Source organism: Pongo abelii, chromosome 11 (genome assembly GCF_028885655.2).
Source record: "Pongo abelii isolate AG06213 chromosome 11, NHGRI_mPonAbe1-v2.0_pri, whole genome shotgun sequence".
Taxonomy (NCBI): domain Eukaryota; kingdom Metazoa; phylum Chordata; class Mammalia; order Primates; family Hominidae; genus Pongo; species Pongo abelii.
Genome location: NC_071996.2, coordinates 136,358,365 through 136,373,652, shown reverse-complemented (window position 1 = coordinate 136,373,652; position 15,288 = coordinate 136,358,365). Strand labels below are relative to the sequence as shown.

Here is a 15,288-nt window from a genome sequence, read left to right as displayed (position 1 = left end):
GCAGTCTAAGATGGCATTTACTTTTTGACAACCACCAATAATTTATTTGAGTTTAGTATTATTGGACTTTTCTCACAATTAATACTATTAAAGAGTCAAGCTTCTATGGCAGGTGCAGGAGTTGACCTCCTTAGATTTCATCTTTTGACTTTTGGCCCACTGTTCAAATTTGCCAGCCTCTCTGTGGGTCCTGCTCTGTCATTCCACATGCCGGGTTTCCCTCCCCAATTCTTACCATCCAAGTTATTTGCCGTATTAAGGGCATGAAGCATCTGTTCACACCACTGCGTAAATCCATCTTGGGCTTTATTTACTCCCTGAAAGAGCTTCAGCAACTTTTCTTCTTCTTCTACTTTCTTATTCTGCCGGTTAGACACACCTACAGATTTACTAAAGCAAAACAATAGGGTGATATTATATTCCCAGAAACTGTTACTATATGATTATAGTACAACACCATAAACAGATAATGTCTTGGCAATACTGGATGGATGCCCAGTAAATAATCCAATGCTTGGCTTCAAAAAAGAAAAAAATTCAAATATTTGGATTGGATATACCCTTAAAATCTAGCCTCAGTTAATATACCCTAATTTGTGAATACAGGGTTTCTATTTAGAAGAAATGATGAAATTCTTCCTATGTGTCCTTAGGTAAGTTGCTTAATTTTACTAAGCCTCAGTGTCCTCATCTGTAAAATGGTACTAACACTTTTTTGGGTTATCATAAGTAATAAAGATGTTCTATGAAAAGGACTACAGCACAGTGCCTGGCAAAGATGCTCAATAAACTAACAGAAATTTATTGTTCTATTCATAATATGTTAGGCCCTAAATCAAGAAGAAACAATCTGACAACACTACCATTTATTAAGTAGTTACTATGTGCCAGGCACTTACTACTTATCATGTATTCATTTAATCTTTACAATTACATGCATAAAGTTGTTATTATTATCTTCATTTTACCGATGAGGGAACTGAGGCCCAAAGAGGTTCCCTCTTGCCCAAGGTCACACAGCTAATAAGTGGTAGTGCTGGGATTTGAGTTCATGTATTTAACACTAAAACCCACGCTCGTTCAACAACACTGTATACTGAAGAAGGAAAGATGAAGATGAAAATGTAACTAACTTATAAAAATAAACAGGTTTAAGGTCATTACAGAGGTATTTTATAATACTCATATTAATAGTATAAATTACTTAAAAATACAAATATAGGAAAAATGCTAAGGTATCTAGAAAATACCTTGGACAAATGTTCAACAACACAACAAAAACATTATACTATTCCTAATATTTATTAAGTGGTTACCATGTGCTAGGCGATAGAATAAGTGCTCAGCAGGAGCCCCAAGAAATAATATGAATGTGTTTCTATGGGGAAGAAAGCAATCACCATAATTATGACTGCATGTGCTTGAACACAGATGAAAACGGTAAGTAAAAACTAAATAACTACCTTTTCCTGCCCACTCAACATCCCACTTCCTCCATCCCCACTTCCCAACCAACCAAGGTGCATAGGTGTGGTCATTTTGAGCCCTACCTGAGACTGGCGTTGTTTTTATTTTTATTTGTTGAATTCCTAGGTCCCACGTCTTTCACTGCATCATCCCAGAATCCCATGTTGGAGTTTTTAGTGTCAGCATTACTCCAAATACTACTGACTAGGTCAGATGCCCACTGGTTAGGAGGACCAGTATTTATAGAGCCCCAAACAGAATTCCCAATGCTGGTGTGCAGGTTGGAATGCTGTTAAAGAAAAAGAGAAAAATGATTATTGTGAATCATGTTAAAAAGATAAGAAGACAGTCAGAAAAGATAATACTAGTCCATACAACGACAGCTTAGGAAAATGCACACACCGTATTGTTACGAGCTCTGTTTGGTTGCTGGTGCTGCTGCTGCTGCTGCTGCTGCTTTTGCATTTGCCTGGCCTCTTCCTGCTGGATCTCCAGAAGAGATTTCGTGGTACCTGAAGGTTTGCTGACATTCCCCCAACCTGAGAGTTTCTGCTGTTGCTGCTGCTGCTGCTGCTGAAGAGCTTTCATCAACTCCCTCTGCTGGCGCCTTTGCTGTTGCATAAAAATAGAAGCTAGCTGAGGATTCCTGTTTTTAGATAATAGTTATAAATATCCAGTATACTAAATGGAATGTAAATACATAGCAGCTACATAAAATTAACTTGATGGGATTAAATTCTGCTGTTGCAAATAAAAATGTAAATCGCCAACAGTATTAAAAAGGAGAATAAAAACGTCAAATGCAAAATTACTTCTTTTTTTATTGTTGTTGAGACTGTGTCTCACTCTTTCGCCCAGGCTGGAGTGCAGTGGCACACTCTCAGCCCACTGGAACCTCCACCTCCCAGGTTCAAGCCATGATGCCCGGTTAATTTTTTGTATTTTTAGTAGAGATGGGATTTCACCATATTGGCCGGGCTGGTCTCGAACTCCTGGCCTCAAGCGATCTGCCCACCTCGGCTTCCCAAAGTGCTGGGATTACAGGCGTGAGCCACAGTGCCCGGCCTCAGAATTACTTTTTTTTTTTTTTTTTGAGACAGGGTCTTGCTCTTTCGCCCCGGCTGGAGTGCAATGGCACCATCTCAGCTCATGGCAACCTCCGCCTCCCGGGTTCAAGTGATTCTCCTGCCTCGGCCTCCTGAGTAGTTCGGATTACAGGCGCCCGCCACCACACCACGCCTGGCTAATTTTTGTATTTTTAGTAGAGACGGGGTTTCACCATGTTGGTCAGGCTGGTCTCGAACTCCTGACCTTGTAATCCACCCGCCTCAGCCTCCCAAAGTGCTGGGATTACAGGAGTGAGCCACCGCGCCTGGCCAGAATTACTTCTTAAAAATTAAGTAGGCCTTTGGTTAAGCACAGAAATAAAACACATGTTTACTTCCTAAAGCCCCCACCAAAATGACAGATTATATATACACACACACACACACACATACATACACATACATACATACATACACACAGCATAAACACATGAGGACAAAGAAAACAGAATAGATTTTTTAAAATCTGAAAAGCAGATAAATAATGAGAACCAATGTAATAGACCTAATAAATTGAAATCTAAGGAGCTCAGAAACAGGCAGATTCACAAAGAAGGCTCAAGAACTCGAGGTACTGATTCTCTCAAACAGAGGAAGATTGGCTGAAAGGCTGTAAAAAGAAGCAGTAAGACTCCAGATTGCCTCCCGCACTCTATGCAGTTAGGCAATTCACTCTCCCTCACCACAGCAGAAAACTGAACATTTCCTGTCTGAAGAAGCCAAACCAGACTGGCACATTATCCTGTGGGGAAGTCAACCAGCTTGACAAGAGAACACACCTATAGGTAGGTACCAACAAATTGGGGTGGGGGTAGGGGTGGAGGTCCCCAACAGAACAACCCAGCCAGAAACTATTACAGGAAAGCCAATCAAGGTGCTGTACATATCAGAACCTCCAATCAGCTTCTGAGTGCCTTATTTGTAAATAGGAACAAACAGCCCAGAATTACCAAACATTTGACATAAACTTCTAACATAAAAGCCAAAGACCAAAACAAAAATAATTCAGCAGAAATAGAAATAAGAGAACGGGAAAATAGGAGTTGGGTTTTTAAGAAGCCATCAGTAAGTAAGATCCTTAGAGAGGTAAGATGGTGCATTTAATGAAACAAGAATAAAAGGCTATAAAAAATACTTAAAGAACAAAATAAGGACTCACAGACGTTTGATATAGCATATATTAAAAGCTCAACAGGGCCAGGTGTGGTAGCTCATGCCTGTAATACCCAACAGTTTGGGAAGCCTAGGCAGGAGAATCACTTGAGCTCAGGAGTTCAAGGTTACAGTGAGTTACCATCACACCACTGCACTCCAGCCTGGGTGACTGAGCAAGACCCTGTCCCTAACAGGAGAAGCCCAATAGAAGGACTGGAGGTAAAACTGAGAAAATGCCCCATAGAAAAGATAAAAAGGGCAGGGCGCGGTGGCCCATGCCTATAATCCCAACACTCTGGGAGGCCAAGGTGGGAAGATCGCTTGAGCTCAGGAGTTTGAGGGCAGCCTGGGTAATGTAGTGACACTCGTCTCAAAAAAAAAAAAAAAAAAAAAAATTTAAATTAGCCAGGCATGGTGGCACACGCCTGTAGTCCTAGCTACATTCCAGCCCAGGAGACACAGCGAGATCTTATCAAAAAAGATAAAAGCACAGAGATGGAAAACAGGAGAAAAAACATGAGAAAATCAAAATCAGTCCTGGGAGAAACATGTAAATAACAGGAACTTAAGAAAAACAAAACAGCAGCTATATAGCAAGCTGAGAGTGTCCCGATTGGAACAGGTTAGAGGCCCCCAGAAAGGATGCCTCCAGGGATGATAATGAAATAAAATCATCTTGGGTTTTTCTATGTAAGAAATATGTGAAATGTGTATTAAGAGGCACCCTTATGAAAGGTATAGGAAGACTTAAAAGTTCCAAGAAAATTAAATGAAAATACAAATGAAGGCCGGGCATGGTGGCTCATGCCTGTTATCCCAGCACTTTGGGAGGCCAAGGCAGGTGGATCACTTGAGGTCAGGTGTTTGAAACCAGCCTGGCCAACATGGTGAAACTCCGTCTCTACTAAAAATACTAAAAAAAAAAAAAAAAAAATTAGCTGGTGGTGGTGGCAGGTGCCTGTAATCCCAGCTACTCAGGAGGCTGAGGCAGGAGAATCACCTGAACTCAGGAGGTGGAGGCTGCAGTGAGCCGAGATCGCGCCACTGCACTCCTGCCTGGGTGACAGAGTGAGACTCAGTCTCTAAAAGAAAAAAAAGAAAAATAAAATACAAATGAAATAATTATTAACTTCTGGTAGACAGGAGAAGACCTGTGATTCCTTGTCATTACCACTATTATTATCTTTTCATTCAGTGGGGACCAAAATTAGTGGAATAATTTCTAGCCTTGAAGGGAGAGATATACTCTGTTCTGCATCCACTTGTTGATAACCTTTTAGAGAAAGATGATTCCAGAGAGAGTTCAATCCTTTTTTTTTTTTAAATAAAGGTGGGAAATAAGGTCATCTTCAAGTGTGAAGAAACATCTTATCTTACTGGATGACTTCAAGCACACTACATGGTAAACACATATAGACAATTCCCACTTCTCCTTGTGTATCCAAAGCCCTCCTAATTTCAGTGAACCACATGACCCAGATCCAAAAATGACAACTTACATTCTCTAACAAATTGACTGCTCTACCTCAAATCATATCCACATAAAGCATCTTCAAGACTCTGCTATATTAAGTCACCTTTTCAGAGGCCTTCTCAGAACACACTACCTAAATTTGGACAATCCACCACACCATCACTATCCCCGACTCCCAACACTCTCCCTACCCACCTTCCCTTGTTACCTCTCTGACACTTATCAACCTCTCATACGCTACATTTTCTACTTTTCTCTTCTCAACCAGAGGGTCAGCTTCATGAATGCAGAAAATCTTGCCTGTTTTAGATTCAGCTATATCCCCAGACCTTAAGTGAGTAGGTACTCAGTAAACATGTGTTGAATGAATGAATGAATGAATGAATGAGGCACCGAATGGCATACTGAACCAAACTATGAAAATTACTCATTTTCTCCTCTCTGTCAAAAGCTGTTATTCCCCTTCCCTTTTATACTCTTTTGTATCCTTCCTACCCTAATGATGAACTACAGGATATACACTTAAAAGCAGAGGTACTTTATTTCTGTCATATTTTTCTAGACTAGTCAGGGAACCCAGTGTCTTTAGAGAAAAACATATTCTGCTTTCTAGACATCAGACTTATAAAAGATTATCTGCACACAACTCACCCACAATTTTGAACAACTCACGTAGTTTTATTTATGAGGTCTTCTCAAGAACTACAGTAAAATGTTTAAGAAAACTGAACAGTTATGTTACTCAATCTTTATGTTATTCCTATGAGATCCTTTACATTTGCTAGGGTAACCAAATTATGGGCTGAAGTTTAATAATGAACGTCCAATTCAGACACACAACAATTCTGACAGTAATTGTCCTCAGTAACCACTAACCCATAATGCATGCTAGACATTCTGGAACATCGCTTGACTAGATCCCTTTTACTTTAAAATTTTACCTCTTCTCGAAGCTGCCGTTCTCGTTCTTCCTCTAGTTTTTGGATTTCAGCCAACGACAGCGTGGCCTGGGACTGACATGCTGTTGTATTGGACTGCTGGCCCCACGTTGAAGAAGAAGGAAGCTAACAAAAAAGGGAAGGCCGGAAAGTTCATGAGGAAATATGAGCAGGAAACAAAGAAGCAATAATGCATTATGTATACCCAGAACAAATGCATTTCTCTCAACTCCATTTACCACATTCAATTCAAATTTCCTTCTTCATTGCTTTTACTTACTATCCTCTCAGCTTCTTTTGCTTAAGTTTTTGTCACTGCTCCAAACCTAAGTTTATTTTAAAACAACTTATAATACACATACACACTTACATTTCATCTACCACTTGGTGACAACAAATTTGTTACATCTGGTACTGACATAAACAGCAATATACAACCATAAAGAGGAGTAAACAAAAGAATCACTAAATTGGCTTAAGGATTTTTTAATTGATGAAAGCAACAAAGGACATGATATGCTGCTGTTCAGTGAAAGCGTTAAGGACACGATTTCTGAGGGTAGCACCATGAGATTTCTCATCTCATGAGAGATGCCGGCATAGTTCTTGATCAGCCTTTATGAAAGGGAGCTACTATTAACCATGCTGTAGCTTCTAGTCATAAGCATTAAGCTGCTTTTAATCAACAATTTTATTTTTCCCTTCCCTTAAGATTATTGACTAAAGTAGAGTATAAATATCTGGGTCCTGAATATTTCAATATTCTCAAAGCCTGATTATTCTCAAAGAATCCCTTGCTCTTCCTGGCCAGAAAAAGACACACTTTTAATACTGAGGCATCAAACATGCGAACACAATAAAAAAGAAACCTAACCAGACTTAAAAAATGTATTTAATAAAAATAATACATGAACATAGATCAAAACAAATAAAATGCCAAACAGTCCCCAAAAGAATGGACCTACAGCAGAAATCTATAACAGTGGATATTGATAGGATAAAAGGTATAAACAGTTTAAACCATCACTGATATTGCCAAACAACTCTTCAAATGAATGTCTTTAACACTACTGAACATAATCAACCCTTAACATTCTTTAGCCTATATGACAGACAATAGGGCATTTCTCTCAAAATGCACCTGCCCTGGGGTGGGGGAGGGGTGCAGAGGGAAGTTAACAAAGACTGGGGGAGGGAGGTGTTGAGAGGCAAAACTGAGCAAAAATTAACTTTTTCTCCACAGGCAATGACTCATTTGAAGGCACTATCAAGATCAAGTAAGGCAGTAGATCTCAAACTGGCAGCATAACCTGAAGGGACCTATAAAAATGTAGAGGCCCTGGTTCCACCACACCTAATCAATCTGAAGATCAGAAGGGAAGGCAGGAGAATCAGCATATTTTAATCATTCTGATGCAGCCAGTAACCACTGATGTTGTCTAAAATCACAGGAGATGTGTCACCCCATGGTAATCAGGAAACAATCTTTCAAGCCCGCTTCAGCAGAACTCAGCCAGCACTGGGAATAGAGGCAGTGCCTCCAGAAATGGCCATCTATCCTCACAGGCACTTCTGAGAATCTTCCTATTGCTGTGCCAAAATATATTTACTCTCTCTCCTCCCTGGCCCGACTCTCTATTTCTCTCTATACACACACACATACATATGCATATATATATATATACACACACACACACACACACACACACACATTACATACACACGCTCTTTCTCTAGGTATATACACACACAAAATACATACTCTATATTTCATAGGTCTGCTCTACAGACCAAACTTAAGTCTTCCTTATATAGACTTATGTCTGCTGATAGCTTTCATTTTCCTTAAGTCTTCTTTGTACATCGGAAATGATATCCCAGAGCTTTTTCAACATTGCCTCATGACACTTACCAGCCCAACCATCACCCTATAATGCCCACTCAGGAGAACTGCAGTGTGTCAATCATGCTTCTCACAACAAACTTTTGACAAATCAAAAGCAAATAGGGACCCCCGAATGCCTAATATCCTTCATTGATTTTTAAAACTATACTCTTCTTGTTCTGCCCTGACATTCCTACCTTACATTTCAACACTGGTTTTGCTTTAAGAAATAACTGTTTCACTGTCGGAGTGACAGCATGAGGAGCTGCGTGGACCTGCTCCCTGGCAAAACTGGTGAAGATCATTTTAAAAATACTCATTTAAACTCTCCGGCTGGCAGCAGGGCCTCACACCTGTAATCTCAGCACTTTGGGAGGCCGAGGCGGGCGGATCACTTGAGGTCAGCAGTTTGACATCAGCCTGGCCAACATGGCAAAACCCCATCTCTACTAAAAAAAAAAAGTAGCTGGGTGTGGTGGCACACACCTTTAATCCAGCTACTTGGGAGGCTGAGGCAGGAGGATCGCTTGAACACAGGAGGCAGAGGTTGCAGTGAGCCGAGATCGTGTCACTGCACTCCAGCCAGGGCGACAGAGCCACACTCTGTCTCAAAAAAATAAATAAAGTCTCTGGAAATACTCCTAACGGCATACAGCAAATAAAAAAAAAAGTTTATTCAAGAATATTTGCTAAAACTTAGTTAAGAACAGCAAGAATTGGTGATACTTAAACCAAGACCTACTCTCCTTCTCTCCTCCCAGCTTAATGAAACAGAAACTCCACTCTAGACTGGTACAGTCAAGACACGGCTCCTTTCTCCCCTCAGCCATCAGTCAGCAGGCTTTCTTCCTGGGAAAAGCACATCAGTGTGTCTCACCCTAATGCCAGTTACCTGTGACAAATGCTAAGTTCCAAACAAGTGCAACAGATGTGGAGACTCTCTTCTTGTGCCTAGCCCCACTCATAGGATGGAAACTCTTGACCACAGCAACACCAACACTAGGGTCGTGATTACCAATGCAGCTGGCCGGGCCAAGCCACCAGGAGAAGCAAGCCAAGAAGACCTGACGCTACTATTCTGCACACCCTTCAGCAAATGTTAGAGGAAAGCAGACCACTGTGCCCACTTCCGGAGCTAACTGAGAGATTTTTGTCTGAGGGTAGTAGTGTAGGAAACAGGTAGAAAACAGAAAGCTCCAGGTTTCTTCCCAAAGGAACTGACTTTATTTCCAACAGATAGTGGATGAGTTCAAGCCTAATGGTGTTTTCAGAAACAGTAGAAGTTGGGATAAAAGGCAATTAGGAGGAGACTGGTAGATTCATAGGAGATACAGGCTAAACTGTAGGAGGCTGCTACCTTATCTGAGAAAACTAGTTAAAGAAAACTAGAAGAAATCCTCCCGGAGTCAAAACAAATTTCATATATAGACCTCAGGAGCTATTTCTTCAAAGAAACCTGAATTTAAGTGGATCAGTCTGTTAGTGTATGCCCCAAGGGATTTTTTTTTTTTTTTTGAGACAGGGTCTCACTCCGTCACCCAGGTTGGAGTGCAGTGGTATGATTCTGGCTCACTACAACCTCTGTCTCCCAGGCTCAAGTGATCTTCCCACCTCAGCCTCCCGAGTAGCTGGGACCACAGGCACACATCACTACACCTGAATAATTTTTTGTGTATATATATATATATATATATATATATATATATATATATAAATACATATGTATATATGTATTATATATATTTTTTATATATATTTTATATATATATATATATATATATATTGGTAGAGATGGGGTTTCACCATGTTGCCCAGGCTGGTCCTGAATTCCTGAGCTCCAGCAAACCACCAGCCTCGGCCTCCCAAAGTGCTAGGATTATAGGCATGAGCCACTGCACCCAGCCCAGGACAATTTTAACCCATTTCCCATCTGCCCCAAGAATATTTGCTGGCAGCATGTGCAGCTGCAGCGTTTACCCAGGGCTAACTCGCAGGTTTTTTTTCCTAGATCATTTGGCATCTGTTTTCTGTTCCAACAAGCTGTCCTAACCGCATCAGTGCTGTTTGGATATAATTCTCTGAAAAGCATTTAGGGGTAATGTTAGGACTGTAATCCGAGAGTTATCTCAGGGTCAGTGCTACAGCCACATGCACCACCAGGGATATTCTCAGGGCAAACGGGAAATAGGTTAAGAACAACAGAGCAATCAGCTAGCAATAAGTGGAGTGAAACAGCTGAGTGTGGAAAAGACAATCAAAGAGAGCCCTGCCAAACCCACTGTCACCTCGGAGTCACTCTGGGCACACCCAGTGCTGTATCCCCAACATGGGCAAGAGCAAAGGCTTCAACATGGTCGGGGGGAGGAGGGGAGAGCTGGACTCCACTAAAGTAATCCATCCAGTCACAAAACAAACAAACAAGTAAGAAAATCAAGCTGGGAGGGGCGGGTGGAGATACCCAGAGTTGCTACAAGACATTATCAAAAAGTCCAGCTGCCAATAAAAATTACGAGACATGCAAGAAACAGGTAAGTATAACCCATACACTGGGGAAAAAAGCAGGCGACAAAAACTGCCTGTGAGAGTGAACAAGATGTCAGATTTCACAAAGACTTCACATATGTTATAAAAGTTGTTCAGGGAACCTAAGGAAGCTCTGACTAAAGTAGTAAAGGAAGGTATGATGACAGTGTCACACCAAATAAAGAATATTGATAAAGAGATAGATGATATTTTTTAAAAAACCAAAAGGAAATTCTGGAGTACCAAAGTATAATAACTGAAATTAAAAACTCTGCCCATCAACGGAGGACTGGATAAAGAAAATGTGGTGTTTACATAAGGCATGGAATGCTACTCAGCCACAAAAAAGAATGAAATCTTGTCTTTCATAGCAATACAGATGAAACTGGAGGCTATTGTCCTAAGTAAGGTGACCCAGAAACAGAAAGTCAAATACTGCATGTTCTTACTTATAAGTGGGGGCTAAACAAATAGGCACACAAAGTGGAATAATGGACAGTGGAGACCCCCAAAGCTGGGAGAATAGGAGGTAAGTAAGGGTTGAACAATCACCTACTGGGTACAATGCTCACTATTTAGGAGATAAGTACACGAAAAGCCTGGACTTCACCACTGTGCAATACATGCAATTAAGAAACCTACACTTGCATGCCCTAAATATATATAAAAAATTTTTAGTTAAAAAAAATCACTAGAGGTACACTACAGTATATCTGAACTGGCAAAAGAAAGAAACTTAAAGATAGATCAATACAGATTACACAAAGAACAGAGAGAAGAACATGAAAACTGAAGAGAGCCTTAGAGAAATGAGACACCATTAAGTGCACGAACTGCATCAACATAAGCATCACTCAAGTGCCTGAAGGACAGAGAGAAAGGAACAGAACATACAATTGAAGAAATAATGGCTAAAAACTTCTCCAGTTTATGGAAAAACATTAATCTACACATCCAGGAAGCACCATGAGTAGATTAAACACAAGGAGATCCATAAACAGACATGTCATAGTAAAAATGCTGAAAGCCAGACTCAGTTTGGAAGTTACCTTTTTTCAAGAAGCCTCTCCAAACTTCCCAGATGGACAGTGGTTCTCACATTTTAGAGAGCATGGGTTTGTTTAAATACAAGATTTCTCAGTTCCACCCCTAGAGGTTCTGATTCGATAGGTCTGGGGTGCGAATCTGCACATCTCACAAGTTCCCAAGTGACGGAACTCTGAGAATGACTGACTCCATGCCACCTCTCCCACTATACTCACCATACTATATTCTACTTGCCTGTTTATATGTCTAACCTGTGAGCTACTTGAAGATAGGGGACACTAAACCTTACTGCTCACTGCAGACCCAGCATGAAGTTACGCAGAACCTGCCATAAATCTGCTCCTCCCTTCCCAATTACTCCAATTCCATCAACAGTTCCACTATCTTCTCGAGTCACTGAAACTTATCTGGCAGGCACCCCAGCTTCTGCCTTCCTCCCTCAGCTCCAAAAAGTAATTAATTCTTGCTGACTGCTATCAGGCCAGCTCCCTCCTGCTGGCCTCTCCTATTCATTCACACCAGCACCAACACAGCCTCTTTAATAGGCTCCCAGTATTCACTTTCTCCTTATTAAAAAAAAAAAAAAAAAGCTTTGAATCCTCTTTAAAACAACATTTTGTATATATCACCTCTTAACGTAACTTTCAATAAATGCCTATGGCCAACTCTGTTTCAAGCCCTATATTCTAGTTCCCATTTACACATCTGAATGTTTACATGCCTATATTTTTAAGTTTGTGAGCTCTCTGGGAGCAACTGCCTTGTCTCATTTATCTTTGTCTCAGCAGCGCTGAACTGGTATGGAATAGGCAGTCCAGTGTTTACTGAGCCACATTAAATTTACAAACCAAACAGATTTACTTGTTTTGCCTGCATTGCTGCTCACGTCCTATCCTCTTGTTTACTCCTCTCTCATTTAAATGCCTAATACAAAGTACGTGCATTATATACCTTATTGATGATCAAAAAACCAAAGTAGTAATATTCAATGATAAAGAAAGTACCGGGCACAGTGGCTCACACCTGTAATCCCAGCAGTGGGCAACATGGTGAAACACCATCTCTACTAAAAACATAAAAAACTAGCTGGGCGTGATGGGGCACGCCTATAGTCTCAGCTACTGGGGAGGCTGAGGTGGGAGGATCATACAAGCTGCCCAAGGAAGTTGAGGTTACAGTGAACCAAGATCGTGCCACTGCACTCCAGCCTGGGTGATGGGAGTGAGACCCAGTCTCAAAAATAAATAAATAATTTAAAATATTTTAATATTAAAAGAAGAAAGAAAGTACAGTTTTACTGCTACTGGTACAGCCAACACCTACCTAACTAAAAAATGTTAGCAAGGAGCTCCTAAGGTTGATGCCTCGGGCTTTACCTTCATCTGCGCCAGCTGTTGTTGCTGCTGCTGCTGCTGCAACCTCCGGAGAGCCTCTTGCTGCTGCTGCCTCTGGCGCATTAACTCCTTCTGCCGCTGGACCTCCAGCTCCTTCCTCTTCCGTTCTTCTTCCTCATGCCGGAGTCTGGCTGCCTCCTCTTCCATCCGCAGCCGGTTCTCCTCTAATCGACGCTGGGCTTCTTCTTCTTCCCGGGCCCATTTTGCAGCCTCCTCTTCCTTTCCAGAAGGAAAAAGTAAAGAGATAAAAATTTTATTAATTGTGGGGGGAAAAAATCTGACTCATTTTTGAAAGCTTCTGTCAAATGGCTATAGAAATGACGGAGAAAGCAGAAACTCTGTTCATGATGACGCAAGGTAGAAGTAACCTTTCTTTTAAAATATATTTATAGTAGCCACAAAGGCCTGGTATGCTTACAGGATGAAATTTTAATTAAAGGACTGTCACTTTAAAAATGTGCAGTCAAAGCTCTGATCTCGAAGCAGCTCACCATCAACTACAGGAAAGTCTCCTGGAAACACTGCTCCAACATGTGAGGTGAGCAAGCCTTTCAGGGTGCTGAGCGCTAAGAGCTACCAATACCTTGTAAGAATGCCGATTACCATGAAAGCACCAGCCAGTTCTGGAACCAAAGCAACTTTCCAAGACCACAGAATTCCATCCCTGGCTCTTGCCCCTTGTGGCCCATGGGCCCTTCAGAACATGTGTCCTCAACCAGTCCTCCACCATCTACTGCATTTGCCCTCACCTGGGCTCATTTTCCTTCCGCTTCCTTCCCTCAAAACCATTCCATTGTGCCCTGCGAAACTCATTTCACTAAGAAATGCCCTTCATCTTTGGAGTCTGTCTGCTGTGCCTACAATGCTTTGTCTTACCCATATCACATTCCTCTACTTCATTCTCTAAAATGTAGGTCAGATAGAAGTCAGCCACTCAGAGACTCGCCTAGCCTTTAGGAGGTATACTTCACCTTTGCCTTTTGATTAAGGTCAACTATACCCTGTCCTTATCTATTTGCTTCTAGTCCACCTATGGCAGCTCCTGTTTCTACTTATCCAATAACCACTACCTTTGTCAGGCTTATGCCTTGCAGACAAAGCCTCCTGCCACATCAGAGGTTTAAAATGTCAGATTTTGCTTTTAAGCTTCCAGCGTAACTAGGGGTAGCCATGTGATCCAATTGGGGTCAAAGAGATGTCTACTGGGAGACCTCTCAGGAAGAAATTCTTCCCAGATAAAAGGAAGAAAGCATGAGAGAAGGGCCATTCCCTGTCTGGATACAGGTTGCACACAGTGTGATATCCAAAACTCTTAACCATGACGTGAAACATCTGAACTCAAAAGTCAACACACCAGGAAATGGCAGAGGAAGAGTATGCAAAGGCCGTAAATACTTAATGGCATTCACTGAATCACTGAAGCAAGTGTACAACAGGCTGATGGGCAGACCTCCTTAGAGTGTGAGGCAACAATTTCATTTATTATTTAAGCCACCTTAAATGGGTATTTTTATTTTGGAGCTGAAAGTATCCTAATGATGGCGCTTACTTCTTGTATATTCATCACACACATAGGCTGTGCTTCTTGAGGACAGAAACAATTTCCTAAAAAGTCTTATACTCCACCAGAAAACAAGCACAATAACTGGCATGTAGTACATTAACTAAACATGTTAACTGTTAAATGAATAAACCAAAGAATGAATCAACACACAATCTAACTTGGAAGCTATCTATCTCTAACAGAATTTAGGTTTCTGAAAAAAAATCTCAATTTAGAACACAGGCAAAAGTAAGCAAAACTCTACATTCTTAAGTGTGGACTGCACAGAGTGACTTCCAAGGAGTCAGTACAGTCCTGACTTACAGTACTACTTACAGAAGTAAGGGGGGAGGTAACTTACAGTGGAGAAACCTGGCAAATACTACTTCAGCCAGGTGATCAAGGTCTACATCAGCAGTCCCAAACCATGTTGGCAATACGTGTACCCCTTGATTTGATGTGATGAAAATGCCACCTTGCCTCTGTGATCTTCCTCCCAAATACCCATAGTCCAGTCTATTCATGAGAAAAACTTCAGATAAATTCCAATCAAGGGGTACCCTATAATACACTAACCAATATTTCTTAAAACTGTCAAAGTCATCAAAAACAAGGAAAGTCTAAGAAACTGTCATAGCCAAGAAGGGCCTAAAGAGACACGACAGCTAAACGTAATATGATATTCTCTTTTTTACAAGTTATTATCATTATTTTTTTTTGTAGAGACAGGGTCTCGCTATGTTGCTCAGGATGTTC

The 15,288-nt window shown here is 41.1% G+C and overlaps 1 protein-coding gene across 19 annotated transcripts in view; it reads right to left on the bottom strand.

The window, feature by feature from the left end:
• GIGYF2 (GRB10 interacting GYF protein 2) overlaps positions 1-15,288 on the bottom strand; it is a 161,424-nt gene that overhangs the window by 12,632 nt on the left and 133,504 nt on the right. For all 19 annotated transcript variants that reach the window (XM_009238232.4, XM_009238236.4, XM_002812994.6 and 16 more), the window contains 5 exons: positions 12,972-13,208; positions 6,144-6,266; positions 1,870-2,079; positions 1,551-1,756; positions 236-390 (listed from right to left, as the gene is read on the bottom strand). In XM_009238232.4, coding sequence (XP_009236507.2) covers positions 236-390; positions 1,551-1,756; positions 1,870-2,079; positions 6,144-6,266; positions 12,972-13,208 — 931 coding nt within the window. The remainder of the gene's footprint in view (positions 1-235; positions 391-1,550; positions 1,757-1,869; positions 2,080-6,143; positions 6,267-12,971; positions 13,209-15,288) is intronic.